Source organism: Phragmites australis, chromosome 1, assembly GCF_958298935.1.
Source record: "Phragmites australis chromosome 1, lpPhrAust1.1, whole genome shotgun sequence".
Taxonomy (NCBI): domain Eukaryota; kingdom Viridiplantae; phylum Streptophyta; class Magnoliopsida; order Poales; family Poaceae; genus Phragmites; species Phragmites australis.
Window position 1 is genome coordinate 47,458,983 of NC_084921.1, and position 27,785 is coordinate 47,486,767.

General features: G+C 44.4%; 3 protein-coding genes across 7 annotated transcripts; all 3 read left to right on the forward strand.

Annotated features, from left to right (window-relative positions):
- Window positions 1-510: 510 nt before the first annotated feature.
- Window positions 511-4,373, forward strand: LOC133923511 (CBL-interacting protein kinase 11-like). Of its 2 annotated transcripts, XM_062368804.1 has the most exons (3): window positions 511-881; window positions 1,513-3,394; window positions 4,276-4,373. In XM_062368804.1, exon 2 carries the CDS (start codon window positions 1,807-1,809, stop codon window positions 3,376-3,378), a length of 1,572 nt encoding a protein of 523 aa, XP_062224788.1. In that variant the 5' UTR covers window positions 511-881; window positions 1,513-1,806; the 3' UTR covers window positions 3,379-3,394; window positions 4,276-4,373. The 2 variants fall into 2 exon arrangements, with proteins under 2 accessions (XP_062224788.1, XP_062224782.1); XM_062368798.1 differs by lacking the exon at window positions 4,276-4,373 and having other exon boundaries at window positions 1,513-3,666.
- Window positions 4,374-4,414: 41 nt separating this feature from the next.
- On the forward strand, window positions 4,415-6,395 carry LOC133923527 (uncharacterized). Of its 3 annotated transcripts, XM_062368819.1 has the most exons (3): window positions 4,415-4,619; window positions 4,813-4,854; window positions 4,955-6,395. In XM_062368819.1, exon 3 carries the CDS (start codon window positions 5,057-5,059, stop codon window positions 6,200-6,202), a length of 1,146 nt encoding a protein of 381 aa, XP_062224803.1. In that variant the 5' UTR covers window positions 4,415-4,619; window positions 4,813-4,854; window positions 4,955-5,056; the 3' UTR covers window positions 6,203-6,395. The 3 variants fall into 3 exon arrangements, with proteins under 3 accessions (XP_062224803.1, XP_062224798.1, XP_062224811.1); XM_062368814.1 differs by lacking the exon at window positions 4,813-4,854; XM_062368827.1 differs by lacking the exon at window positions 4,813-4,854 and having other exon boundaries at window positions 4,959-6,395.
- A 2,842-nt stretch (window positions 6,396-9,237) lies between these two features.
- On the forward strand, window positions 9,238-12,151 carry LOC133923551 (uncharacterized). 2 transcript variants are annotated; one of them, XM_062368837.1, is made up of 2 exons: window positions 9,238-9,381; window positions 10,837-12,151. In XM_062368837.1, the coding sequence occupies exons 1-2, from the start codon at window positions 9,355-9,357 to the stop codon at window positions 12,028-12,030; spliced, it is 1,221 nt and encodes a 406-aa protein (XP_062224821.1). In that variant the 5' UTR covers window positions 9,238-9,354; the 3' UTR covers window positions 12,031-12,151. The 2 variants fall into 2 exon arrangements, with proteins under 2 accessions (XP_062224821.1, XP_062224827.1); XM_062368843.1 differs by having other exon boundaries at window positions 9,365-9,488.
- The last annotated feature ends 15,634 nt before the right edge of the window (window positions 12,152-27,785 follow it).

Here is a 27,785-nt window from a genome sequence, read left to right on the forward strand (position 1 = left end):
AGCCCATTAACCAAACAATGCCTGTAATTCTATATCTACCTGACCAGAAAATTTCACAATAAAAAATAGGCAACTCACAAGCAGCCCAAGCCCAGGCAGTTGGTTCAGGACTCGAACCAAAAAGCCCAAATGCCCATTGGCATACGTGCGCCATCGGGCCTTACCCAGGATCCAATCGGGGTGAGTCCGTCCAGGGGCAAAACTGCCCGCGACCTCTCTAAGATCATCTCCCGATTTTCTTTCAGGTTTAGAATTTTTTTTGATGAGATTTTTGTTTAATTTTTTTTTATAGTTCTCATCACGAAGTGATTCTCAGATCATTTCTTTTATGACGGGATTCTTTCCTTCTTCTTCACGATTTTTTTAAAAAAGCTATTAGAGATAAGAAGAAATAAAAAAAATGACAATAAAAAGGGAATTGAAAAGGAAACGAAATGAAAAGATATATTTGGAGACGGTCTAAACGCGACGGAGGACAGCGAAACGGCCGCCCACTTGCTCCGCACTGGGAGCGCGCCGCCAAATGAACACGAACCGGCAGCAGAATTACAAGATTCCGAGGGATCGAATCAGAAAACGCTCTCGGTTGTGCCGCGGCAGCCGAGACCTAGAGGAGACGAAGAAATCTGAGCAGCAGCCTCTGGAGCGCAGACGGAAATCCCTCTTGCTCTTCGGAACATGCAGCTGCCAGGCAAGTGACTAGACGGGAAGTCGGGCACCAAATCGGCCCCCCTTTGCTTTCGCGAGATCGAACTCCGGTCTCGCTCCACGGCAATTCCCCCTCGTCCTTGTCCTCCCACCACCACCACCACCACCTCTACTGGTGCAGGATTGCCATGGAGTCGAGATCCATCCGGTCTTAGCATTGATCTCCTTTGCTGGTAAGAAACCCTATCCTGCTTGGATGGATTGGTTTCTTCTAAGAATCTCTTTTGCGATGTGCGCAATCAAGTCCGAATCTATAAGTTCGATCGCCATAGGGCTTGGGACCCAGGTGTGGGCGCATTCCCTTGCCTCTGTTGAAAAGCGTCGGTTGTTGTAGAAGATACAAGGTGTAAATGAACATACTATAATCGTCTCCCGTGGTGTAAATCGCAACTTCCAATCGAGTTTCCTTTCCGGCATATATGCATTACAATGCCGAACCCCTGGAACAACGCATAGCTTTTGTTGCGATTAGATTCTACAGCTTCTTGTTCGAATTGCTGAGTATTGTTGATCTGTCAGAATTTAGCCCTATGTTTAAAATTTACGAGGATTGCTGATATTGTTTATTAAGAATTTAACTAGAGCATTTTATCTTAAACCCATTATATGTCATGCCTATTTTTAATGCTGGGATGTTATTAAATCGGTCAAGCTGATTGGGTCATCTGCTCTATACAATAACCTGAAGTCATAGTGAAATTGAGGATGTAATGCCCAAGAAGGCTATCTATTTTCTCTGTTCTGCATTTGAGCTCTTAGTCTCCATTGGCATATTCTAATTCAGTTTGTTTTTCCACCTAACAGTTTTTGACCTGCCACTGCACAAGACTTGGGAATGCAGAAAAATGTGCTTGCACTACAACAAGCAACTATTTCGTGCAAACAAGACCCGAGCTTTGTTCAAGCTGATATTACTGGACTCTCACGAGAATGTGCTGCATGATTCCATTCTTCTTTTACGTGTTTTAAAGCACAGCAGATTGAAGGCCTCTAGATTTTTAGATCATCATCTTGGAGACGACGGTTAACATCTGCTGCATTCTCTTATATAGGTGGTGTGTGGTGTTTATTCATTTTACTATCTTTGTATAGCTTGGTATGATGGACGGGAGGAGGACTATCTTGATGGGACGATATGAAATCGGGAAACAACTGGGACAAGGAAACTTCGCAAAGGTATATTATGCTCGGAATCTTACAACCGGCCAAGCTGTTGCCATAAAGATGATTAACAAGGACAAGGTCATGAAGGTTGGGCTCATGGAGCAGATAAAGAGGGAAATTTCAATAATGAGATTAGTGAAGCATCCAAATGTTCTGCAGCTTTTTGAGGTTATGGCTAGCAAGAGCAAGATTTATTTTGTTTTGGAGTATGCTAAAGGTGGTGAGCTTTTCAACAAAATAGCTAAGGGGGGAAAGCTTAGTGAGGATGCTTCTAGGAAATACTTTCACCAATTGATCGGTGCCGTCGATTATTGCCACAGTCGAGGTGTTTATCACCGTGATTTGAAGCCTGAAAACCTACTACTGGATGAGGATGAAAACCTTAAAGTCTCAGATTTTGGTTTGAGTGCCCTAGCAGAGTCCAAGAGGCAAGATGGTCTTCTCCATACCACATGTGGAACTCCAGCTTATGTTGCTCCTGAAGTGCTCAGCAGAAAAGGCTATGATGGTGCAAAGGCAGATATATGGTCATGTGGAGTAATTCTGTTTGTGCTTGTGGCTGGTTACCTTCCTTTCCATGACACAAATTTGATAGAGATGTACAAAAAGATATCCAGAGCAGAGTTTAGATGCCCTCGTTTTTTCTCTGCCGAGCTGAAAGATCTGCTACATAAAATCCTCAATCCAGATCCAAGTACTAGAATTTCTATATCAAGGATAAAAAGATGTGCTTGGTACAGAAGATCGGTTGAGGTCAATGCAAAGAAAAGCGAGGCCGAGACAATGGAGAACACTTTTACAGGTGAAGCTACAACTTCTGGTTCAACAGAATGTGGCACGTCTGAGGGAAATCAAGGGTCATCAAGCCTCCCAAACTTGAATGCATTTGACATCATCTCTCTCTCAACAGGATTTAATCTTTCTGGTTTTTTTGAGGATAAGTATGGTCGCAGGGAAGAACGATTTACCACCAGGCAGCCGTTAACGACAGTTTTTACAAAGTTGAAGGAGCTCGCCAAACGCTTAAAGCTAAAGGTTAAGAAGAAAGAAAACGGAATCTTGAAATTGGCAGCTCCAAAGGAAGGAAAGAAGGGCGTTCTTGAGCTTGATGCAGAGCTTTTTGAGGTTGCTCCTTCTTTGCTGTTAGTTGAACTGAGAAAAACCAATGGGGACACTATGGAGTATCAAAAGCTAGTGAAAGAAGAGATAAGGCCAGCACTTAAGGATATTGTTTGGGTTTGGCAAGATGATCAGCACCTGCTCTCACAACCAAATCTGCAAGGACAGCAGCCGCAGTCTCCATTCTCACCACCGCAGCCACAGGATCAGTTGCGACCATCATTGCCACAGGAGCAGCAGAACTTGTTTGAAGCGCCATTGCCATCACAACAACCGTTGGACGAGTTGCAACCGCCAATTGGGCCAGTGCAACCTGAGCAGCTGTCACCACAGGAGCCGTTGGACCAGTTGCAATCACCAATCGCTCCAGAGCAACAAAATAACTAGTTCTAACAGCAAGCTGGTAATTCGTATGTTCTTCTCAGCCATAGTTCATAGTTGTACTTCTGTTTTTACTTTTTGTTCTTTCTGTTTCTAATTCTTCTGAAATTGTAAAGTTGTATGCCTGTATGTATTGCAGAAGTGCCATGTATTTCAATGTGGAATCTACTATAGAATGCATCTGATGTCAAAACAAATTTTTTTGACGATTGAAAAGTCATTGTTCTTGGTTTCCTCTGCAATCTCGTTGTTATGAGCAGATCTAGCGCTGTGGGCTTCGGCATATCCTTTATGACTTTTTCTAGGTTTATCTCCGGAGGATTTGATGCCTGATCTTAGTGCTCTCTGTATTTCTTAGGATTTAGGAACCTTGCTGATTGCCATCTTGTGGATTAGGTAGATATGTAGCAAACATGCTGACATTCATTGTTCTTCACACTTCAGTTTCCTCACTACAGATGCCAAAGGAATATTAATGCCCAGACAGAAATGCAAGTACGGTCTCAATAATGGAATCAGGCTCAAGTCATGTCAGTAGTATAGTTCAGCTTTCACCTTGCAATTCACAAGTTCATCCCTTATGTAGCATCTATCTGATCAGTTTTATTTCGTTTTCTGGATCGCTGCTATCTGCAAATTAGCAAAAGAGTTTACTGAGCAAATGTGACAAAGAAAGACACAAGATTTTACTGTAAATTGCCATCTTTTTTGTTTTTATATAGAAATGCGTGCGGATCACGAAGAATTTATGTTTACACAAATGGTTGAGACTTTTTTGAGGGAGAAAGAAATGTTTGAGATTATTCGTGCTCTAAAGTGATTTAAGTATGTAGCCTCTCGCAAATGGGTCATAGTACTGTAGCGGAGGAATTTCTCTAATTCTCTTCTCCTTGATAAATACAGGCAATGGCCAAATTTCCAAATTTATCGTAGCGCCATCAAACTATTAGTCAAAAGTCAACATTGATTTAGTGCTGGTCAAATAAAAATTCCAATATTGGTTTGGTATTTTGCTGAAAGCAACAACAATGATTTCAGCCGTCCTGAAACCGTCCCTCGGAGAAGACCTGCTCCAAGTCTACCCCTACACTATGATTCGAAGTTTGCAAGCTCGCTAGCTTAATGGCTCCAGGTCATTCCTATACAAAAGAGTTCAGGAGCTCACTCCCACCTGGCCTGCACGTCGAGCTGCATCGATCTCTACCTGCCAAACGAGCATGGATGAAGATATTGAGCAGCCCCTGGGGGTAATTACCTTAACTTGTGATCTGTCCAGTTGCTATCTAGGATATATTTCATGGGGTTCTAGATCTGTCTTATCTGTGGCTTTTCACTAGTATTATGCACTTATGCTTTCTTTCCAGTATTTTCCATGTGCTACTCGTAGTATATTCTCCATCATGTAGCAAAATTATAAGATTTTGCTATGCATTTTTACAGTTTGGATGCAGAATTTAATGCGGGACATGATTCCGTGGTTGTGTAAGGATGATGCAAATCTTATAGATTTGCCCCCTTCTTAGACCAGCCTATCTATTAAAGTTGATGCCGTGGAACTACCTTGACCTCCCGTATTTCTCAGCCAGGGTTGAGCATCGAAGGGGGATCGTCCCACCATGGAGTTGGACGTGGATCAGCCGGAGAGAACCCCGCACTGGACCTGGTGAAGTCAGAATCAGACCGGATGAAAACCTTTTACCAGACCGTCCTGTCGGCCATCATGGCGTTCATCATGGCGGCGCTATCAAACTACAAGGACATGAAGCCCCTTTCCTCGATCACAAGCCACAACAAAGCTCACCTCAGCAACCTCCTCGTCGCCGAGGGCCTCTTCATATTCATGACCTTCTTGTGCGCCGTGGTCCTAGTGATGCTGATCTTCGTGTACCAGAATGGCCGGCGAGGCCGTGCCTGGTGCAGGGTTCTCATCATCCTCATCGCGGTCACCGGCATGATGCTAATCGTGGCCAACACAATCCTCCTCGTCGTCACCAACAGAAACAATACGGTGCTCTCAGTTATTCTCGCGCCGGCGACGGTGCTTGTCAGTTTGGCCGGGAGCTCCGGAGCATGTATGGGGGAGCAACCCACCTCGACGCTTGGCAGCAGGTACGACGAGGCTATGAAGCGCGCCTTTGATACGGCCACCGTTGGCACTATTGTCTCCTTCACTCTTCAGGGGACCGTCGTCTTCGGCTACCTCAAAACCCCTGGCAGGAATCAGGGCAAACATGACCCGCCGCTGGACCTCGCCGCGTGCTACGTCGCCTCGACGGTCTCCCTGGCCGTGATGATGGTCTGCGCCATGCCGCTGGCGCTTCTCCCGGACGGCATGTTGGACGTTCTCATCACAATCGTCGAGAGGCTCAGGCACGCCGTGCTCGCCTCGCTGGCGATGGTGGCGCTAGTCGTCTCGGTGGAGTTCCTGGACGGCTTCGTCGTGCTCTCCATCTTCCCTGATGCCATCGCGATGGTCCTGTACTACGCCGTGAAGTTATTCTCGGCATGTCAGCCCCACGAGGAGAACTCGCCGCTTGACTTCGCCTTCCGGATTGTTGCCACCGCGGGATTCACACTAATGACCGGGCTCTACGCGGCTTTCCTGGGGATCGATCACTACAACGTCTACCTGAAGACAGCCATGTTCATCCTATTGCTTGCAGTTCTGTCAAGCTTGAGCCGTTTGGCAATCCCGGTTGACATGCCTGAGATGGGAGGAGCCGTCGAGATCGGCATTGCTGGCGTCGCCCTCGCCTTCCCCCTGCTAGCGCTTCTTGCTGCCATTCCACTGGTGCTCAAGGTCTTAGTTGACCATTTCGTCAATCGCTAGTTTTGTCAGTGTTTGAGGGTGCTACGAATTCTTTCTGTCGCTGGTCTTCTGTATAGTGTATACTAGTAGGCCGTTTGATTACTTCATTTGATACGAAGTCCAGTGTATCCTTCTGTAGCACCAGTATCAATGTACCCACATCATGGAGCTTCACTTTTCAAGCCCTCTTCCATAAAGGCAACTCTTTGGCTTATGATGTGAGTTGGATTTTTTTCCCCTTGCTGTTATGGTTTCCCAAGAGAGATTTTGTAGAGCTATATTTGGCAGAAAATTCCTTTCCGTTCCAATTCTTAATCATACCGGGTTCGGTGCTGCACTGCTAATGGGTTACTGGAAGAGTCAAAGTTGACAAGTCGTTCCATGGCTTCGCCTATAGCAACTCAGCCTTACCGAATCCATCGATGCAGACAAACAACACAGTCGGCAAGAGCCACTGCACCAGCTCAATCGTTATAACCTCTGCAGTAGGGTTTATAAATGCGTTTGATCTTCGAAAATCAGTTCCTGGAGATTACCGTGAAAACCGTGGTAACTGCACATGAACTCGATAGAAATTAATCGAATTTCATCAAATTTTCGATGTTTAAAATTTTGAATTTGACCTTAACTAAAAACCGCTCGATTTACAAATACGGTACAGACCAAATTAACCGATAACCATAATAACCGAATGGTTACCGATGATTTTATAAACCCTGCTTTGCAGACTGTGGCGTAGATTTGGTCAGAATTCTACACGAGTAGTGAGCAAAAGAAGACTACAACCGTGAAGTCTTTCCTTCGTCTCTACTAGTTTCTTAGTCGGAAGTGACAATCGACAAGAACACTTTTGACTGTGAAAGATTCCGGAGGTAGCCAAGAGGAAAGTTCGATGCAACGCAAGGGCTTTTTGCTGCAAAATTAACTAGTATTTGCATTCCAAATAAGCTCTTGGAAGCTCGGATTTTGCAACCCAAGGATCACGCCATCACCAGTTCAGCCTATGTCACTACAAACCAAATGGGATCCCTACAATTAAAGTGTGTTTGGTTGTAGAAGAGGAGTTGTATCGTATAGTATGGTTGGGTGGAAGTAGGTTGAAGGAGTCTTACAGTTTTTTAGAAGAGTATTTGGTTGATCGTATGAGCGGATGCAATGATAGATGTAATGAATCTGTGAATGTGTTTGATTGTCTGTATGAACGAATATAATGACCCTGTGATCTGGGACTGATGCGTGGGTTTTGCTGATACGGTAGCTCAGGTAGCTTATATTCGTCCAGCCTGAATACGAGTGAAGCTCAATTTAGACGTATAGTATAGCTAGGATGACTCATGCATGTTACATCCTCCGTGCAGGCAACTAAACAGACTTTTATATGAAAATGCATAAGTAAATATAAGCTTCTCATATACGTAGGCTCGAATACAATAAACCAACCGGACCCATATAGTTGTAGTATTCTTTTGCTCCCTTCTGGTGCAGAATGTGAGGATGCACGAGGAGTCAAATGATAGCACGTGAATGAACATTAACCTCTTAAACAAGAGCAACTAATACGTATTAGGTTTTTTGTTAGCTGAAAGCATGTTGACAACACTCAGTTGCCTATAATGGTAGCGTAGTACTTCGCCATCGATTTACGGGGTAGTTTGAGCTGCAACCATTCCCTAATCCCCTGCTAACATTTTTCCCCCGATACAGCATGAGAAGGAAGCTCTTGCGCTATTCCAAGCTTCTACCAGGTTCGAAGTTGGCTCCGGCGAATTAATACTTTTTTGGTCCGATAGCTGGATCAATGGACAGTATATCTCTTCTTTAGCACCTGCTCTTTCTCGTTGTGTCCCCGTTTCGGTTGCAAACAGGCGGACTCTGAAGGAGACGTTGTTCAATAGGCGGTGGGTGCGTGACATTTCCGCGCCATTGTCTGCGACTGCGTTCTACCAGTTCCTGCATATCTGGCAGCACACCAATTCCATCATCTTGACCTCTGCCGCTGATCGTGTGGTATGGAAATGGACAATGTCCGGAACCTTCACCACCAAATCTGCATATGCTGTCATGTTTCAAGGATCAGTCCGCCTCGAGGGAGCCACCTTGCTATGGAAAACTTGGGCGCCGAACAAGGTCAAATTCTTTGCATGGCTCGGATTCCATAATGAGCTCTGGACGGTGGTGCGTAGAAAGTGCCTGGGTCTGCAGGGCGACGACTCCTGCGCCCATTGTCTGCAACTTCCAGAGTCCACCGATCACCTGTTTATTCACTGCACCGTGGCTAGAGAGGTTTGCTGGCGGCTTATCGGGGTTCAGACACCGGTGGCTGAGGCCAACATCTTCGCTTGGTGGTCAGAACTTCGGGAGCGCCTCGCGACAGACCTTCGAAGGGGCTTCGATTCACTTGTTCTCCTGATCTGTTGACGGCTATGGCTATCGCAAAATGCGATCATCTTCAGCAATTGTCGACTCCCATTACACGCTCTAATCGTTTCAATCAAAGAAGAGATCACAATCTGGTGTCAGGCCGGCGCCAAGCATCTTGCAGTCACCATAGTTTGGCTTAACGCTCATGGATCCTGTAACTCCCCCGGCAATGTGCGTTGTGTAAGCAATGTGGTTGAGGTTCTAGTCCGCATGTTTGAACTTTCAATCGGCTAAACTAAGCTAAACTAATTCCTCTACCGGCCAGCGCGTTCCTCACAATGGTCATTGTAATCTATCTCTTGTACTATTTTTTTTCTTCTTAATACAACGATACGCATCTCTCCTGCGTATTCGAGAAAAAAAATAGTTGAGTTTTAAGACCCGTTTGGAACAAAGCATTTTCATAATTTTTTTTTAGGATTCTGAGTTCCGTAGGAATGAGCATTGTTTGGGCGTTTGCAACATAGGATTGGGCAAACGAATTTCAAGGATACATCGAGAATAAAAACTGGGCTTAGCAAATTTTATTGCATGCGTTCTTCAGGATGAATTTAGAATAAAAACTGAGAAAATACTGTTTAAGGAACAGCGACAATTGATAACTAAATTATTTCAACAAGTGGCTAGAAATTTCCCAGCAATTTTATAGATTGACCGACTCTAAGCAAAAGTCTTTCCTTTTGTTTCTCCTTTTCCTCCTCCACTTCTCACTGGAGCTTCCCCGCGCTCGATCGTCCAGAAAATTGAACGCCATGGCAGCAAACTCTTCTCCTTCACAGGTACAGAGGCAGATCTTTCCCTCTTGCTTCGATTTTTTTTTTCTGTTAGTGTTCCACCTTTTGCATGCTTGTCTACAAGCCAGGTCTTCCTTTCACGCGTTCACCAGGTTTCAGTTCTATTTCCTTGGACTTTTCCGTAGTAGATCTATAGCAAACTCGATGCATGTTATGCACGATTCATGTCACAGTTATTGGATCTGCAGAAAATCCATGTTATTTCATAAGAAGGATTTCCATGTTTTCAAGATAGTTGTTTTCTTGATGCAAATTGAATTCGCTTGTCATGTCTAGTCGTCTTACACTCAGCAATTTACATGTCGAGTTATCTGTTAGCATGTTTGCTAGTATATTTACGCCTCAATCCTAGAAAGATTTGTATGATAACCATATATACAAATTCATTGGAGAAGTGTTGTTTTTATTGAGAAAATCCTATAATTAATGATTATTTGATCCAATGAACACCTCCAAGAAAGACTGGTGAAGCAGTTGATTAGCAATCCCAATTAACTAGGAATTCATCAATCCTGACCAGCCTTTCGGTAGTTGGAAATCACAACGCTTACTATGGTGATCATGAAAGTAGGCCCAAAATCTTGAAAGAGGAAAAACAAAATTAAGCAATAAGCACTTAATTATGGTCAAATATCAAAATATAAATAATCTCTGTGTTAGGCCTTCCTGACCTGGATAGTTCAGATTTCTAGTACTTAATAAAGCACGGCAATTAGAAGTATGTTCTTGCGCTGTGACCTGATTTCTAGTTGATTGCATCACTGACATACATTCTGGTGTGTTGAAAGAATGGCCAGAAGTTTAGCAGCCAACTCATTGCCATGCCTATTCTTATGTTGTCATAAAAGGATTTCCGTGTTTCACGATAGCTGTTTTTTGATGGAAACTGATCCTACTGCCATGCCTAGCCTTATGTAGCCAACATTTTTTTTGGAAAGTTCCCTGTGAACTTATTTGTTAGCTTGTTTGCTACTTGTATATTTACACCTCAATTCAGAATTATTTTGAAGTAGTACTGCTTTCATTAGGAAACGTAGTATGCAACATCTTAATCAGCCTTCCGTTAGTTACAAATAGCAATGCTTACTATGAGATTGAGCGCACAATTTTGTAAGAGGGAAATGAAATTAGCCAACAAGAACATCTTGTCAAATATCAATACGTATGATATTTGTGTTAGGTATTCCTGACCTGAATAGTTCAGATTCCTATACTTAATTAAGCTTATTAATTAGCTGTGTGTCTTGTGGTATGAACTATGAACTGGTTCCTAGTTGATTACAGCTCTGACATGAATTGTGGTGTGTTGAGAACATGGCCTGATGTTTAGAAGTCACCTGTCCTGCAAAGCATTAGGCCTCTAATAGACATTTATTCTGAAATCAGCTTTAGCTTCAGAGAGATTTATTGTTAATCACCCAATAAACTTCTCTTTTTAAGGGAAAGAGTACAATGGATGACCCGGAGATGAATGCTCCTCCCAAGAATGAAACAGAGGAACAGCAAACAAAGAAGATGCTGAAACGTGTCATGGCACTAGCTCAAGCTTTCATTGCCATTGCCACTAGCATCCTCACCGCAGCATTCTCAGTGGGCAAAAATGTTAAGCTTTACCGGCACGTCCTGGTGGCCGGCGGTTGCTTCCTGGTCATTGCATATCTATCTGCCCTCCTGCTGGTCTACTTGAATTTGTTCTTGTCAGGATGCAGGAAGCTGCACATGTGGCACCTCCGGTTCATCCAGCTCTTGTGCGTCACAAGCGGCGCGGCGTTGATTGCTACGAACTCCCTGCTCCTGGTCCTCATCAGCGAAGGGAATGGGTTGCTCTCGCTTAACCTGCTCCCCATTCAGATTATCGTCGTCATGCTCGCGTACCACGCGACGCCCATGCGCGATGAGGCGTTCGAAGCGGGGATCAAGAGCGGCCGCAAGGTCGCCCTCTTCGCCACGGCGACTGCCTTTGCCGTGCAGACCACGCTCGTGTTCGGCTACCTCAACAACTCCAGCTTCCGGCACCTGGGCCACCGGTTCGACATCTCGGTGTCCTTCCTGGCGTCAGCGCTGAGCGTGTTCTTGGTCGTGGCCACCTCCATGCCACTCGGGTACAGGACCGAGGCTGCGAGGGACAAGGTGCTGTCCATCGTGAGGTACCTAAAGGACGCCGTCATCGCCGTGCTCGCGGTCACCGCGGTGACTTTTGGCCAGGAGTTCCTCGGTGGCGACGCCGTGCTCGCGCTCTTCCCGGAGATCGCCGTCGCTGTCATATATTACGCCGCGACCCTGTTCGCCGACGAGGCTGCCGCGCAGGACCCGCGTGGCGTCGTGGAGCACAAGATGGAGATGCTGCCGACCGCCGTCGTGGCGACGTTCGGCTTCGGCATGCTGGGCGCGGCGTACGCGGCGTTGCTCGGCACGCCGGAGTACGACTTGTACACGAAGGCCCTCGTGTTCACCTTGCTCGCCGCCGTCGTCTCCAGCCTGGGGCGAGTGGCGGGGCCGCTCTGCAGCTCCCGGCGTGACAAGAACACGGCGGCGTGGGTGGTGTTCCTGAGCAACATCCTCCCCATCGTGGAGATGCTGGTTGCCGTCCCGCCCGCCGCAAAGGTCGTCATTAATTCCGTCCTCGTGTCATAGCACTGTCAAATGACGCACACAGATGAATGTTGTTGTATTCTAACAAAAAAAACCCGAATGCTGTTGTATTCTAAAACAAACGAATGTTGTTGCCGTTAGAATTTTCTGAACAGTGACTGGAGATCTCTTTCAGGAGGGTGGCAGATGAAAAAATTTCTGAAGAAATTGTATGGCCAAGCACACTGAGCCTGAAGCAAGCTGAGTTCCCTTCATAGCACAGATGTGTGCAACGGACACGAATCAGTGATCCGAAATTACAGGCATGAGCGATTTTACTGGCACGATCAATTCAATTGGCAGAATCTATTGCTAAAGACTTGCACATGCTAACTAAACTCTAACTACGATACAAGCAAACTTTGACCGGCAATACAAGCCTAAATACAGACAATGAGTACAAACGTATATTTCTAACCGCTCCTCTCAATCACAACCCATCTTTAGGTTGACATTCTGGCAAATATGACTAAACAGAGCACGAGATAAAGCCTTCATGAATATGTCAGCAAGTTGATCTTTTGACGAAATAAACCAAACCTCCATTGCCTTTCGAGCGACTTGTTTTTGAACAAAATAGAAATCCACCTTTATAAGCTTTGTGTGAGCGTGAAACACTGGATTGAGGTGAGATAGGTGCTCCAAGATTGTCACACCAAATTGGAGCAATGTGATGAACAATTTCCAGTTCCTTCAGTAGGGATTGAATCCAAATCAACTCAGCTATGACATTTGCAATAGCTTTATACTTGGCTTCTGTGTTGGATCTTGAGACAATGCTTTGCTTGCGTGAACTTCATGAGATCAGATTTGAGCCTAGTAGAATTGCAAACCCACTATTTGATCTCCGATCATTCGGGCATACAGCCCAATCAGCATCTGAAAAGGCATTGAGAGTATGACTTGAAGATCTTTGAATATCTAGTCCCAGGTCAATTGTTCCTTTGATGTATCGAAGAATTCTTTTCACAGCTGACCAATGTCGATCTGTTGGGTTTTGAATGTACTGGCAGACTAGATTTACTGCAAATGAGAGATCAAGCCAGGTTATTATCAGATATTGTAGCCCACCGACAACACTTCGGTACTGAAACTAAGATGTTCCACTTAGTATTGCACCTTGATATCTTGACAATTTATCAGTTGCAGTCATAGGAGTGGAAATTAGTCTGCATCTCTCCATGTTGGCCCTCTTGAGCAAATATTGTGCATATCTTCTTTGTGATAACAGAATGTCAGAATGTATTTCTTCGTTGACTTCACTTCAATACCCAGGAAGTACTCCAGTTTCCCCAAATCCTTGACAACAAAGGATTTGTTCAATTCATTGATCAATCTCTCAGTTGCAGTTGAAGAAGAACTCACAATGAAAATGCCATCTGCATAAATCAACATGTAGATTGTGAGATGGGCTTCCTTGAAAACAAAGAGAGAGGCATCTGCTTGAGATGGTCTGAACCCCAGGTCTTGCAATGTGGAAGATAGACTTGAATTCCAAGCTTAAGGGGCTTGTTTCAAGTCATAAATTGCTTTGTTCAGCTTACAAATGTAATTAGATGGAGCTTGAGGATCCTCATACCCAGGTGGTTGACGCAATAAACCTTCTCTTGAAGCACCACATGAAGAAAAATATTTTGTATATTAATTTGCCTCATTTGCCAACCTCTTGACACATCAACTAACAAAATAATCCTAACAGTAGTTAGCTTTACAACTGGACTGTAGGTATCTAGATAATCAACACCAAACCTTTGCTTAAACCCTTTGGTAACCAAATGAGCTTTATATCAATCTATTGAGCCATCAGCATTAGCTTAAACCCTCTGGCAACCAAACGAGCTTTATATCAATATGTTAATGAGGTTGACTCTCTTCTCAGGTGGCACAAGTGTCCATATTTGATTTCGCAACAGTGCAAAGAACTCGTCATCCATGGCTTGCTTCCACTCCTTGTGTTGCAAGGCTTTAGTGTGTGAAGTTGGTTCATCAGGGATGGTTGTCAACTTGTGAATAGTGATTCCAGTAGCATATATGATTGTACCATCCTTGAACTCTCTAGGCTTAACAATATTGTTCCTAAGCCTCGTACACATGGGATGAGAAGGATGTGCTACACTTGTTAGCTCAGTATCTCCTGCAGACCCAGCTGGTTCAGTTGAAGGTACTGATATGTCTGATAGCTTAGCCAGAGAACCTACAGTGCTAGAAATATCCTCCACACTAGCAAGATTAGTCACAGATTCGGTTAGTCCATTATCAGTAGGAGAATTCACTATTGCTAGACTAGGTGGACTAGTGTCTGGTATATTTTGTTGTCCAATTCACCTTAGTTAGGAAATTCTCAAAATACTGAGACATATGGGAGACAGTAAGAAGAATTACTGGATGATGAGAGTTGCTAGTGGTATGTGTGGATTTGTCAGGTGAGACTACAAAGGGAAAAATATTTTCATCGAAGACAACATCTCTAGATATGAAGATCCTACCTGTGCTTCAATCAAGGCACTTGTAACCCTTATGGTTTGAACTATACCCCACAAACACACATATTTTGGATCTGAAATCAAGCTTCCTTGAATTATATGCTCTAAGGTTGGGCCAACGAGCACACCCAAAACCTCTTAGCTCTTTATAGTCAGGTTTAGTGCCGAGCAGATAATGCAAAGGTGTGCCATTATAGATAATTTGGCTAGGCATCCTATTTATGAGATAGCAAGCTGAGTGAAAAGCCTCATCCCAAAAACGTATGGGTATTGAGGATTGAGCTAGGAGGGAAATGCAAGTTTCAACAACATGTATATGCTTTCGTACAACTAAGCCATTCTGTTGATGTGTATGAGGATAGGAAATGTGATGAGATATACCTACACGATTAAAGAACTGATGCAAACGATGGTATTCTCACACCCCCCCCCCCCAATCTGACTGAATGGCAAGAATTTTTCTTCCCAAAAGACGCTCGACATGACTCTGAAACTGAAGAAAGGTGGATTCAACATCATATTTATGTTTGAGAAAGAAAATCCAAGTGAATCAGCTATAATCATCCACAAGACTGATATAATAATTAAAGCCATTCATAGATGTTCTAGCAGTACCCCAAACATTAGTGTGAACACGTTATAAAGGATTTGTTGACACATGAGAGGAAGATTTAAAAGACAATTGATGAGCCTTGGCTTGCTGGCAAGCATCACAAACAAGAGATTCTTCCTCAGAGATTACATCAAGCTTATTGTTTTCTAAGATCTAACGAACTACATTGGAAGAAGGGTGTCCTATCTTGTGATGCCAAAGCCCGTGAGAGACTTTGGCAGAAAGAAGAGCCTGGCTAGGGTTGTTATTGGAGATGTAGTAGAGTCCATCATGGCACCTTCCTTCAAGAAGATTGATCTTCGTGGATTGATCCTTAACAAGGAACCGATCGGAGTGAAATTCAATAAACACATGATTGTCAGAGACAAGTTTATGGATGGACAGAAGGTGACGATTGATTTTAGGTACATGTAGGACATCAGTCAAAACTAAAGGATGATATGATCCGTCAATAGAGTAATTTCCTATGTGAGCAATGGGAAAACCTGCACTGTTGGTGACTTGAACTCGATCATTGCCGGTGCATTGTTCCTTCGTTGTCAGTCGCTCAAGATCGTGGGTTATGTGGTCAGTGGCGCCGATGTCTATATACCAGTTGGAGTCCACAGAGTAGGTGTTAGTGACAGCTGTGGTGACCTTGTTGTTTTTGTTGGCTTGGTAGTTGTGATCAAAATGGTGATAGCAGCGCGAGGCATCATGTCCTTCATGGTGACACACCTAACAGACGGTGCGCTGCCCACCTTGATTGGATCTACCACCACTATTGCGATCTCCGAAAGAGCAGTCACCATTATTGTTGCCTCCACTGCCACGACCACATCCATTGCCGTGACCTCCTCCTCGTCCTTGACTTCTGTTCACCTGGTTGGCTGAGGTGAACTGAAAGCCTGAATTGTTATGCTCAAGTCATTGTTCAAAGATGAGCATGTGAGCGTAGATGTCGCTCACTGTCATTGAGTCGGCACAAGTGGTGATGCTGGTCACCAGATGGTCAAATTCAGACCTAAGCCCCCTCAGCATATAGAAGATCAGCATTCTGTACCTTGCGAAAGTAATTTGTGATGCTGAGATCCTTCTTCTAGATGGTGGCCAACTCCATATGGATCTGCAATACTCTTGCTCTTGAGTTGGATGCAAAAGTCCTCTCAATGGCACACCAAACTTCTCTAGTGGTTGAACAGCCGACAACTCGGTCAAGTTCCTCCTCGGTGAGTGAGGAAAGTATGGCACTCACCACCAGTTTGGTCTTGCTGAAACCAAATGTTCTACTCGGGATTGACAGAGACCCGTGAACCTCTTTCATCATCTTGGACAAGTGTGGGATTTGGACGAGCAGTAGTGCCATCAATATACATACATACATACATATACATATACATATATATATATATATATATATATATATATATATATATATAGGACAAGTATAATATGTAGCTAGCTATAATATAGGTTATTCTGTAGCCAGAGCACCCAAGTGATCCCGACCGATCCTTCCCGCGTAGCTAGCTGTGCGGGTCCGCGCCATGGACAATGGCGCGGGTCCGCGCCAGATGTCGGCCAGGTCCGCGCCATGGACAATGGCGCGGATGTTGGCTGAGTCCGTGTCATGGACAATGGCGCGGATGTTGGCCGTGTCCGCGCTACAATATCCGCGCCATGGACAATGACGCGGATGTTGGCTGGGTCCACGCCATGGTCCATGGCGCGGATGTTGGCAGTGTCCGCGCTACAATATCCGCGCCATTGTCCATGGCGCGGGTGTTGGCTGTGTCCGCGCCATTGTCCATGGCGCGGGTGTCTGTGTCCGCGCCATTGTCCATGGCGCGGATGTTAAACGCACAATTTAAGTAGTCGGGTTGGATCGGGTCATTCGGGTCGGGTCGGATGCGTGAGTTGAGTCCGGCTATAGAATAGGATATTCTATAGCTAGTTATATATAAATACATCTATATATATATATATATATATGCACTGGCTCCGCAAATAGGGAAAGAGTTTAATGGTGATGAGATGATTAAGAGGAGGTGTGGGAAGGAGTCCAGACTGGGTGGCTCCGGTGGTAGTGATGGCGCCAGAATTGGTCAGGGATGAACTGCTCTTGGTATTGGCCATAATGCAGTGGAGAGGAGATGAAAGAAACATGAAGAATTAGTGGATTGGATCGTGGTTCTGGATACCATGAAAAGATTTCTGAAGAAATTGTATGGCCAAGCACACCGATCTTGAAGCAGGCTAGGTTCCATTTATAGCACATATCAGTGATCCAAAATTACAGGCACAATCAATTCAATCGGTAGAATCTATCGCTAAAGACTCGCACATGCTAACTGAACTCTAACTACAATACATGCAAACTCTGACTGGCAATATAGGCCTAAATACAGACACTGAGTATAGATGCATATTTCTAACAGTGAACTGGTAGCCTCCTCTATTGAACCTAATTTCTTTTTCACGCACGAGATGACATGTAAATAGTATTGGTATTGTGTTTAACTTATGAGGCACTGATGATTCATAGCTTCAATAGAGCTAGTAAACCTTGTTTTCTGTCTTTTTTTTTCCATGTTAACCTTTTTTTTCTCAAACCCCTGAGAGAACTGTCCGTCATTGTATCAAATAGGAAAAACGGTTCGAGTACAATTGAAAAACACAAAAACAACAAAAATAGAAGGGAACTAACATAACCCATGGGATCTAATGGTGGGCCTAAGATTTTCAACTTAGATGTACATACCCATCGCGTTCGTGTCCGCGTGCGCCCTGCCTTGCCTGTGCCTACCTCACCAAGTTGAAAATCCTGGACCCACCACTGGGTGCAGCGGTGTCTTTTGGTCCTACAACTTTTGGATTGAATTGAGCACTTGTATGTAACAAGTTGATATAGGAAATCATGTTTATGACTTCTCAAAACAGATATTTCCTAAAAAAAACTTCTCAGAACAGATGGCCGTATCAATCTCATTTTTTCTCACTGCAACTATGAGGCTATGACCTAAATTAAGAATGATAGCATCTACTTAGTGTTGTAGTGTCTTTAAAAAGAATGTTAGAGGTCTACATGGAGCTGTAAGCTTGCTTACTACAATAATCGCAGCAGTTGTAAAAGCTGAAACTAAGATGATTATTTTGATTTACTAATATGATGGGTTCATGCCCTGCAATGTGCTTACTCCTCAGCCTAAGGTACTATTTTGCACACTGTTATAACTAATAAGATGAACTTATCTGCTGTTTTTTATTTTCAATAATTTTACATGGACCATTCACTTACCATTTCAGAGTTCATCAATAAATTTAGATTAAAATGCCCGTTCAAGTGAGGTCCTGACTCTTTAGGGTTGGCCCTGGAGGGGGGCAAGTGGGGCGGCCGCCCCGATCCCCAAAACTCAGGAGCTCTCTCGTATAGGTATATATATATATATATACTATTTGTGACCCAACAAAACACAACAACCTAAATTCCAATCAACTAGCTGGCTTTTGGCCTTTGGCTGGCTCAAAAGAAGTAGCTTTGCTGCTTTGGTTACTTCACAGTATGTTAGCAGTAACCTAAATTAGCAGTCCTCTCATGTGCAAAGAAGTCAATGAGATCGCTTCCTCTCGTGCAGTCCTACCCTAATCGGTGACTCAACAACTTGACGATTGATGTTCGTCGTTTACAGACCCCAATTCACCTGTTTCAATCCCCTCCTTTCCTCCTAAAATAAAGGTATGCCTAACGCCTGACCTGACGTATGATTATCTTCCTCCGATTGTCCTTAACCCAAGTTTTAAGGTTGCCCATCCATTACAAATTTGCAGTAAATCATCAATTGATGGGTTGGGGATACAAATTCTTGTGAGTTCCACGTGATAATCTTATTTATTATGCCTGTGACAGTAGCATCAACTGAAAAAAGCTTTTCAAAGTTAAAATTATTGAAAATCTATTTGAGGTCCACAATGTCTCAAGAAAGATTAAATAGTTTAACAAATTTATGCATTGAGAAAAAATCGGTAGAGATTGATGTTGATACCATCATCAATTACTTCACATCTAGAAATACTAGAAGAAATTATTTAAAATGATCTCTAGAAAGTGTTTAAGGTGAACGTTATTTTTTATATACTTTTAGTGTTTATCAGAATTTTTTAATATATTAATATTATCTTTACAATTTATATATTAATTAATATTTTGAGGTTTCAATTCAATGTAGGCTGTTTTTAGTTTCGTCGTGGGCCACCAAAATCTCTGAACCGGCCTTGCTTGCCTTGCCGTGGCTTGGGCAGCCCGCTGTCGCTGCCCACGAGGCCCACATCGCTCGTCGTGCTCGCCGTTGCAGTGCACAAGGGGCCACAACCCACGACACTGAGGCCCACACTGCCAATCTCCATCTCGGGCCGTGCTTATGTGTTGGCCGGCCACAGTTCAATCAATCGATTGGATCAGCCGGTTGCCTGCCTGTTGAGACTTGGGGAATGGACTCGGAGTTAGGCCAGGCAGCGTGTTGGGCCACATTCTTTTTGTGCTGCGTGTTGGGCCAATAGAGCTAGGAGTTACTGAGTTTGACCAATATGATCATAGTGATTTTTTCTCATATATACACTCATGACTCTTCTTGAGCCCGTCCCTGCTGGGATCTAGAGCATACTATGCGCAACAAACTTGAGAAAGCGAAAACTTTTATGTCAGATGAACTGCACATTGTTACTAGTAACATCTAGCAAACAACCAAAACAACTGGCATAACGAAAATTTTGAGTCAGAATGCTTCCCAGAGTAAGCTAAGCAACAAAGCATAAATAACACAATAAGATAGAAGGCTTCTATAATATAATCTGCAACTTGTTCCATAACTGTTTTTTTTTTGCTATCGAAGGAATGGAGCCTACGGAGGGATTCAGACAATTGGGTGATATTCACAAACTGGACCAGGACAAGCACAGCCAATTAGCCAGTCCAGTACCAAAGCATTTACACCATATTCACTGGGATCATGAACCAAAACAGCGGCAAGAGTGAGATGAAAGAAATGCTAACCATCTCAAATGGATGTCACCTTTCAGGTTCTTCACATCACCACCATGCAGCATCCTTGTTTATCCAGATTGCAGAAAACACCAAAAACGGATGGCGCAAGTGAATTCTCAAGCAACTGAAATGCGTCGTTCTCGTTGCTGTTTCTGGTGGGGGAGCGAGCGAGTCGCGTGAGGGGTTTAGGATCGAGATGGGGGTGGATTTGGCTGGGCCGCGGGAGCAGAGAGATTTTGGAGTTTTGACGCGGCTGGAGCCGAGAGGACGCGTGTGCATTTGGGCGGTCCGTTCAGCGTCAGGGGTAGGGTGCGGTGCGGGTGGCCGGGGGCGGCCGTGCTGGCGGGTAGAGCCATCGGCACGGCAGATTGGGCGGGCAGAGCGCCAACCGGGGCCGGCTGCCGTAGGAAGCGGTAACGGCGGAAAGGGTTCGGCAAAAAGGTGGGCAGGTCTGGGTCCGTCTGGCTGTGCGGACGCGATCGCAACGGGTGGTTTCGCGTGGGCTGAACGGCCCAATCTGCCAGAAAGGAACAGTAGGCGGCGGCGGCGGGACGAGCAGGCCGATTGATGGACCGGAATACCAATCGGCCACCAGGCTTTTCTCTGGTGTGGTGATGAACCAGTCTAATGGGCTCAAATTTGTCGGTGAATTTTTATTCTAAGCCGGGCTTGGCCGAGAAGGAGGAGGATTCCGTTACTTGAAGCTTCCCGCATGAACTTCGAGCCCATGCTGCATCAACTCCCGCATGAACTACGAAACGACCAAGTACGTTATAAACGCGGACGAAATGGTCATGAATCCCCTCTCTCTCGCGCGCACACAAAAAAAAAGGCTGACGAAATGGACATGAAAACTGAAAAGGACCGAGTCATGCAATCCGCTTCTCACCCGGCGTTCCAGCAACTCCCTTGGCACACCTCAGAATGCATGCCATCCATATCGTCGACCCGTCAGGTAATGACGAACAATTACATCATTAGTTGTTGAACAAGCAGATCGATTAGGCAACAGAGAATAAAAATGATAGCAGGAAGGTGAGGCATTACTGTTCCAGACCGTGGCAGCTGACAGCAAATACATGGTCCTGATTCAGACTTCCAAGTACTTACGCAAGGGGATTATTTCTGCTCGACCTTCTAGCAGATTGTCTGACTGATACATCTCCTCTGAACTTCCAGGAGCTATTTTATGAACCGGACTGACTAACCGACACGACGGTGGTCAATATAATGCCAGAAGGCCTCGTAAACAAATTAACGACTGTAGCTTATCAATCGCTTTACCAACTAAATGTGGGTATCTTTTAGTGGACTTCATTATCGTCGAAGTAGGTGTTGTCAATTTCACCTATTTCTTGGCAATGGTCAGTAAATTGCTATATCTTTTTTTAGAAGAGTATATTGCTATATCTGTCCCTGGCACGAATCATTTCTTTCATTACACTCGGTATGGTACTGTACCTAACTGATGAAGTACATGGTACTCGAGAACCGATTGGGCCATGCTGTTATGATCTTCCTTCTCAATTCACTCGAAATCACAGAGTTTATGGTCCAGAACAGAAAGATTCAACGGGGATAGAGGAAGAAGACAGCACTAAGAGGTTTAAGAAGAGTTTTGGTCTAATTTCTTCTCGCCTCCTCTCACAGCGCTCAAATACTCGACACCCTCTCCTCATCGGGCCCATTCAGACATCGGGTATCAATTAGTGGGCCTTCGGACACACCCCCTTTTTCTCTAGTCTTCTGGCCCATTCCCTTCTTCGCTTGTTTCTGCTTGGGTCACGCCTGATGCCGACCGAGTAGCAGTAGTGGCCGTGACATCCTCCTCCCCTTCAGTACTGGCTTGTCCCCAAGCCGATGCCTTTGGAAATCGATGGCGCAGCTCCAACATCATCTCCCACATCGTCATAGTCAGTGGTTGTCCCGTCCATTTGATTAGCACCTGCTCGACTGCCTTGAAGCCATGACGATGCAACTGCCGCCGAAGAATCCGCTTCGGCTCCGATAGAGGTTCACCTTCAGGCACCAGATCGAGGGGATGTGCTTGGCTTTATGTCGATGATGGCAGGACCTTGCGCAACTAGGATACATGGATCACCGGATGGATGCATTTGGACACAGGAAGCTAAAGCTTGTAGGCCACCTTCTCGACGCGATGCAGCACCTGAAACAACCCGAAATAGTGAAATGCAAGTTTATGGTTAGCTTGATCCTCCACTGAAGATTGGATATAAGATTATAGCTTCAAATAAACGCAATCTCCACCTTGGAATGATCTCTTTGAGCACTTGTGGTCTACTTGATGCTTCATATGCTAGCATGCTCGGTGAAGGTGTTGCTGCAACATTTCAGTGGTAACTGGCATTCTTGTGCTCATTCAGTCAATTCTGGAATAGCACAATCAGAAGAATCCAAGATCCCAAAATGCCAAGGGCTATGACCATATAAGGCTTCAAAAGGGGAACAACCAAGAGTAGAATGAATGGAAGTATTGTACAGAAATTCCATGAGTGCCAACCAAGATCACCATTTGGAGGGGCAGGAATGAACGAAACACTTCAAATAAGCCTCCAAACATTGATTGATGCAATTTGTTTGCCTGTCCATTTGGGGATGATATGTGGAGCTCATATTCAATGTAGTGCCTGCCAACTCGAAAAGATTCTTCCAGAGAGCACTCGTGAATATGCTACCGCGATCCGAAATCAAACATTGTGGTAAGCCATGTAACTTGTACACATTTGGTGAGCAACTTGCCATGCGGTATATGGATGCGCAAGTGGTATGAACTGGGCGTACCTTGTAAGCTTGTCCACTACCACAAGGATGCTATTGAAACCAGATGACTTGGGCAAACCATTGATGAAGTCTAGCAAGACAGTGTGCCACGCGTGCTTAGGTACTGGCAGTGATTGGAATAAACCCGAGTAGAGGACATGTTCTGGCTTTGCCTGATGATAAATTGCGCATTTGCCCACATACTCCTTGACGTGTTTCTTCAATCCAGGCCACACAAACAGCTTCTGGATATGGCAATATGTTGCTTGAATTCCCAAATGGCCACCCATGGCACTATCATGAAGAGACTGCAAAATCACCTGTTGCATCGCATGATCGCGCCCAACCCAAATGCGCCCCTTGTAATGCAAGACCCCATCCTGCAATTGGAAATGCGGCACTATAGATGGGTCCATGCTGAGCTTCGTGATCAACTCCCAAGCAATTGGATCAGCCTGATATCCTGTTACGATATTTGAAATCCATGTGGTCATGGGTGACGACAATGCCGTCACTGGTTTCATGTTGGTCGTCCGACAATAGGAGAGCACATCCGTCGTTGTGTTATCTTTACTCTTTTTGTACAGAATGTGGTATTGAAGGCCTTGAAGCTTCATCATTGCTTTTTGCTGCCACAGAGTGGAGAGGCATTGATTTTGCAAATAAATTAGGCTTCTTTGATCCGTGTGAATCATGAATTCACCTGTTTGTAGGTATGCGCGCCAGTGGTCAACAACCATCAGGATCACGAGGCACTCTTTCTCATATGTGGACAATTGTTGTGTCGCAGTCCCAACGACTTACTGAGATAGGCCACCAGGTGATTAGCTTTAATTAGAACTTCTCTGATCCCCTTTTCAAATGCATTGGTCTCCAACTCGAACGCTGCATTGAAATTGGGTAAGGAAAGAACTGGAGCCGATATCAATGCGTCCTTTAGAGCTTGGAATGCTTCTGCTTCCAGTGAATTCCAATGAGAGACTATATGCTTTTTTAGGAGATCTGTAAGTGGGCAGCTAAGAATTCCAAAGTTGCGCACAAATTTTTGGTAGTACCTGGCATGCCCCAAAAATCTGTGGACTTCCTTCACTGAATTTGGAGTGGGCTAGCTGCAGACAACATCAATATTCTTAGGATCATTAGAGACTCCCACTATGCTGATAACATGCTTGAGATAAGTCAACTGCCGACTATCGAATGAACACTTGAATCATTTGATATGAAGCTTGTGTTCCTCTAGAATAAGAAAGACCCTTTGGAGTGTATTGAGATGATCTTCGAAAGTTGTATTGTACACCAAGATGTCATCTATGAACACCAAGATGCTATTCCACAACAGCAGGTTCATAATAGTGTTCATGGTGCTCTAGAAAGTCATTGAGGCACCCGTCAATCTATCCGGCATGACTCTGAATTTGTACTAGCCTTGATGTGTCTTGAATGCGGTCTTTGATTCGTCCCTAGCCACCATACAAATTTGATGGTACCCCACCCGAGGATCCAGACTAGTGAACCAGCTCACCCCGTCCAATTCATCGAGCAATTCATCGAATATGGTAAAGGATAATGATTCTTCATCGTGATTGCATTGAGATGGTGGTAATCAATGCAAAAGCACCAACTGTCATCTTTCTTTTGAACCAAAAGCACTAACGATGCAAAGGGACTATTGCTAAGCTGAATGACCCCTTGTGCCAACATATCCTTCACTTGCTTCTCAATTTTATCTTTTTGAGTTAGGTTGTAACGATAGGGCCGCAAATTCATGAGTTTAGCTCCATCTAACAATGGGATCGAATGATCAAAAGATCTCTCCGGAGGAAGGCCTTTAGGTTCTTCAAATAGCACTGCAAAAGGTACATTAGTGACTAAAGTTCAGTTAGCAACATATGCAGGACCAAGATTGGTGACTAGAGGGGGAGATAAATAGGCGCATCAACAAAAAAATTTCGAAACTGATGGCCTTCTCCTATTTGATCACCCAACTCACCTTAAAACCTCAGCAGAAGCAAAAATACTAGAGGGACTATTTAAGAAGGGAAGTTTCGAGGCAACATGACTCTATGGATGATATATGACCCATATGTTCCATTCAAGAACATTCCATGTGTATTTGTGTACAAAAGCTTGCAATTTTGTATCAACACAAGCTACCTAGAGATGAAAACACCCCAAATTGATAGAATAAATGTAAGGGAATTCAATACCCACCTGCACACATATGTGTGCGAATTTTATGCCTCTAACAACAAAGAAAATAACATCACAAGGTGCTGAAATTTCAGTTCAAAAACCAAAACGAAAATCATATCCAAAAGGAAAAACCTGCAACGGAACGTGGAGCAAATAGAAGGAGACTAAAAGGAGATAAACTCGAACACGGGAAGAAACTTGCACTTCATTTCAACAAAAGGTCAGCCCTATTTTAAGCAGATTACAAAGTATTTTTCTTTCACAAAAGCTCTAATCTATTACAAAGGCTAAGTATATCCTCTCATCTCCTCTAAAACCCTAGCTCTCAAGTATAAATGGCTAGCTCACCCTCTCGCAATAGCCATACCCCTCTATTTATAGACCTTAGGAGCTTCCTTCGATTCCAAAATTTCTTATTCCTAAAATATCTCTCGCTTACAATAACCTCCTACCTACTATGAGGGTATTTTGGTCTATATTTTGCTCCGTCCATCGAACGGCCATGACACTTTCACGACTTAACTTCGCCTCAACGCTAGCTTCACGATGATGCCACATGCACTTCACTCTTTCACGATTTTGAAGCCAAACCATGAAACCACCTCACACGCTTCTCAAAGAGTGACTCACTGCTGCTTGCTTTGACCTCAAGCAAGCATCTCGATGTTGACACGTGTACTCTGTCTTGCGATCTTGACTGCAAGCAAGTCTTTCCCGCTCCCGATCCCTTGGCCCGATATTATCACTTGTACTGGCATCCCCTTCGCTTGATTTTGTCACCACGTTGTCTTCATCATTCCTTCCAAGTTTTGTTTGACCTTCATGTGCACAGCTAGGATCACCCATGACTCAGCCCAACCTCCTCGATCGTCTGACACCAAACACCCCGCTCGACCCCAATCATCTCGATGTTGACCGTCAAGTTGCATCCATCACCTGCACAGCATGAGATAAGCAAACACATGTCTCTGCAAACCCCATACAATCTCCAGATTAGCCAAACTCAAAATTCTCAAGTCAAAGAATGTCTCATAAATTTTGTGAATACCGGATGTTCCGGTGTGCACAGCCTCTAAGCACCGGAACATCCAGTGTGTGGAACTTCCTGTGTGCACTACAAAATCTGCTCTTAGCAAGAAATGGTCCAGTAAAAGCTTTCAAGCCAATTTTGCATCCTTTCTGCAACAATGGCTTCGATGTATACTCCGGTGCTCACAGTCCAATCATTGGACAATCCGGTGCATCTTTTCAAAATTGACGCAAAGACTTTCTTCTCTGCAGGAAATGCTCTGGCATTCCTGTTGCCCTCACACAGGGCCATCCGATCGGTAGACCACTATCAGACTATGATTTTTCACTTCTCTGTTAAATAGTCCAGTGTTCCTCCGATGTTCACACCAGACCATTTGGTGTGTAGAACAGCTCTGGCATTGAAAATCTGCATCTCTGTTAAATGCTTTGATGCGATATCCAAGTGCTAACTCGATCATCTGGTGTGTGCAAATACCCACACACCGGATCATCCGGTGAGTGCAATTTTTCCTAGACTTTGACAGAACTATGTTAACTCTATTTTCTTCAATTTTGATTAGTTATGATTATAATTGCAGCACATATCTATGCTTATGCAATTAAAATATCATCAAACCTAGATCCATATTATCCGCCACCCTTCTAATCATTAGATTTCGAAAGAATTTTGATTTCTGTAGTGGGTTCAGCTTGCTAACTGACAGGGAAGGTGACGAGTGAAGAAACACTTTGTTAATCACTCATCATATGTAAACTAAGGCTCATTTCAACTAATTCTTCACTAATAAAATAGTTTGAGCTACCAAAATCAATCAACATAAGCATTGCTAGTTTCTAAATCTGGCCTTGCATTCTTATCGTCTTGGGTGCCTCTGAACCATTCATGGTTTCCTTGGATATTATCAGCAAGACTTCTGAATGAGCTGTCTTCCCTGTGCTAAGAATTGTTAGGGAGATGAGAGGTGGGATGAGCCGGTGTCAGATATTGCAAGAGCTCTTCAACAACATGCAATTGCACCATGACTGAGCACTTACATTTCGGAAACCACTTCTCCCGACAGCAATAACACAGCCCTCGGGCTCGTTAGTTAGCAATCATCAGTTCCTCCAGGCTGAGGCACGTCCCCAACTGGTTTGTCCACTGTGCATTCCGGTGGAACATTCCGTAGTTTGCCCGCTGGTGACAGCGGTAACGGCAAAGCTGGCCACGACAATCAGCGAGAGCTCGTGGGTGGCTCAGTGCGACGATCGCGATGACGACTTACCTCCAGGACTTCTTCCTGCAGACATGCCAAGGAAACAGTAGCATCGAGCATTTGTGGTCTATGCACAATAACAGCTACCCTAATCTCATCCTTTAATCCATCCAGAAATTGAATGATGGAATACATCGGTGCATGATGAGCTAATAGATTATGCATCAGTGAATCAAAAGACTCGACATATTCAGCAACAGTTGATGTCTGTCGAAGGTGTGAAAATTAGCGCAGAGATTGTTAGAACTCATCTCACCCAAATTTCTCAATCACAACCCAAGTAAAACGCCCCAATCTGAATCCCCATGACGGAATGTAGTGGATTGCAACCAAAGTGCAGCGCTACCCATGAAATGCATCTTGGCTATATGCACCCATGA

Bases quoted from the DNA above. Each gene is read 5' to 3' on its own strand.
- LOC133923511 (XM_062368804.1), top strand. From the start codon at position 1,807: ATGATGGACGGGAGGAGGACTATCTTGATGGGACGATATGAAATCGGG.
- LOC133923527 (XM_062368814.1), top strand. From the start codon at position 4,590: ATGGATGAAGATATTGAGCAGCCCCTGGGG. The intron at 4,620-4,954 runs GTAATTACCTTA...CGTATTTCTCAG, and splicing joins ATATTGAGCAGCCCCTGGGG to CCAGGGTTGAGCATCGAAGG.
- LOC133923551 (XM_062368837.1), top strand. From the start codon at position 9,355: ATGGCAGCAAACTCTTCTCCTTCACAG. The intron at 9,382-10,836 runs GTACAGAGGCAG...TCTCTTTTTAAG, and splicing joins CAAACTCTTCTCCTTCACAG to GGAAAGAGTACAATGGATGA.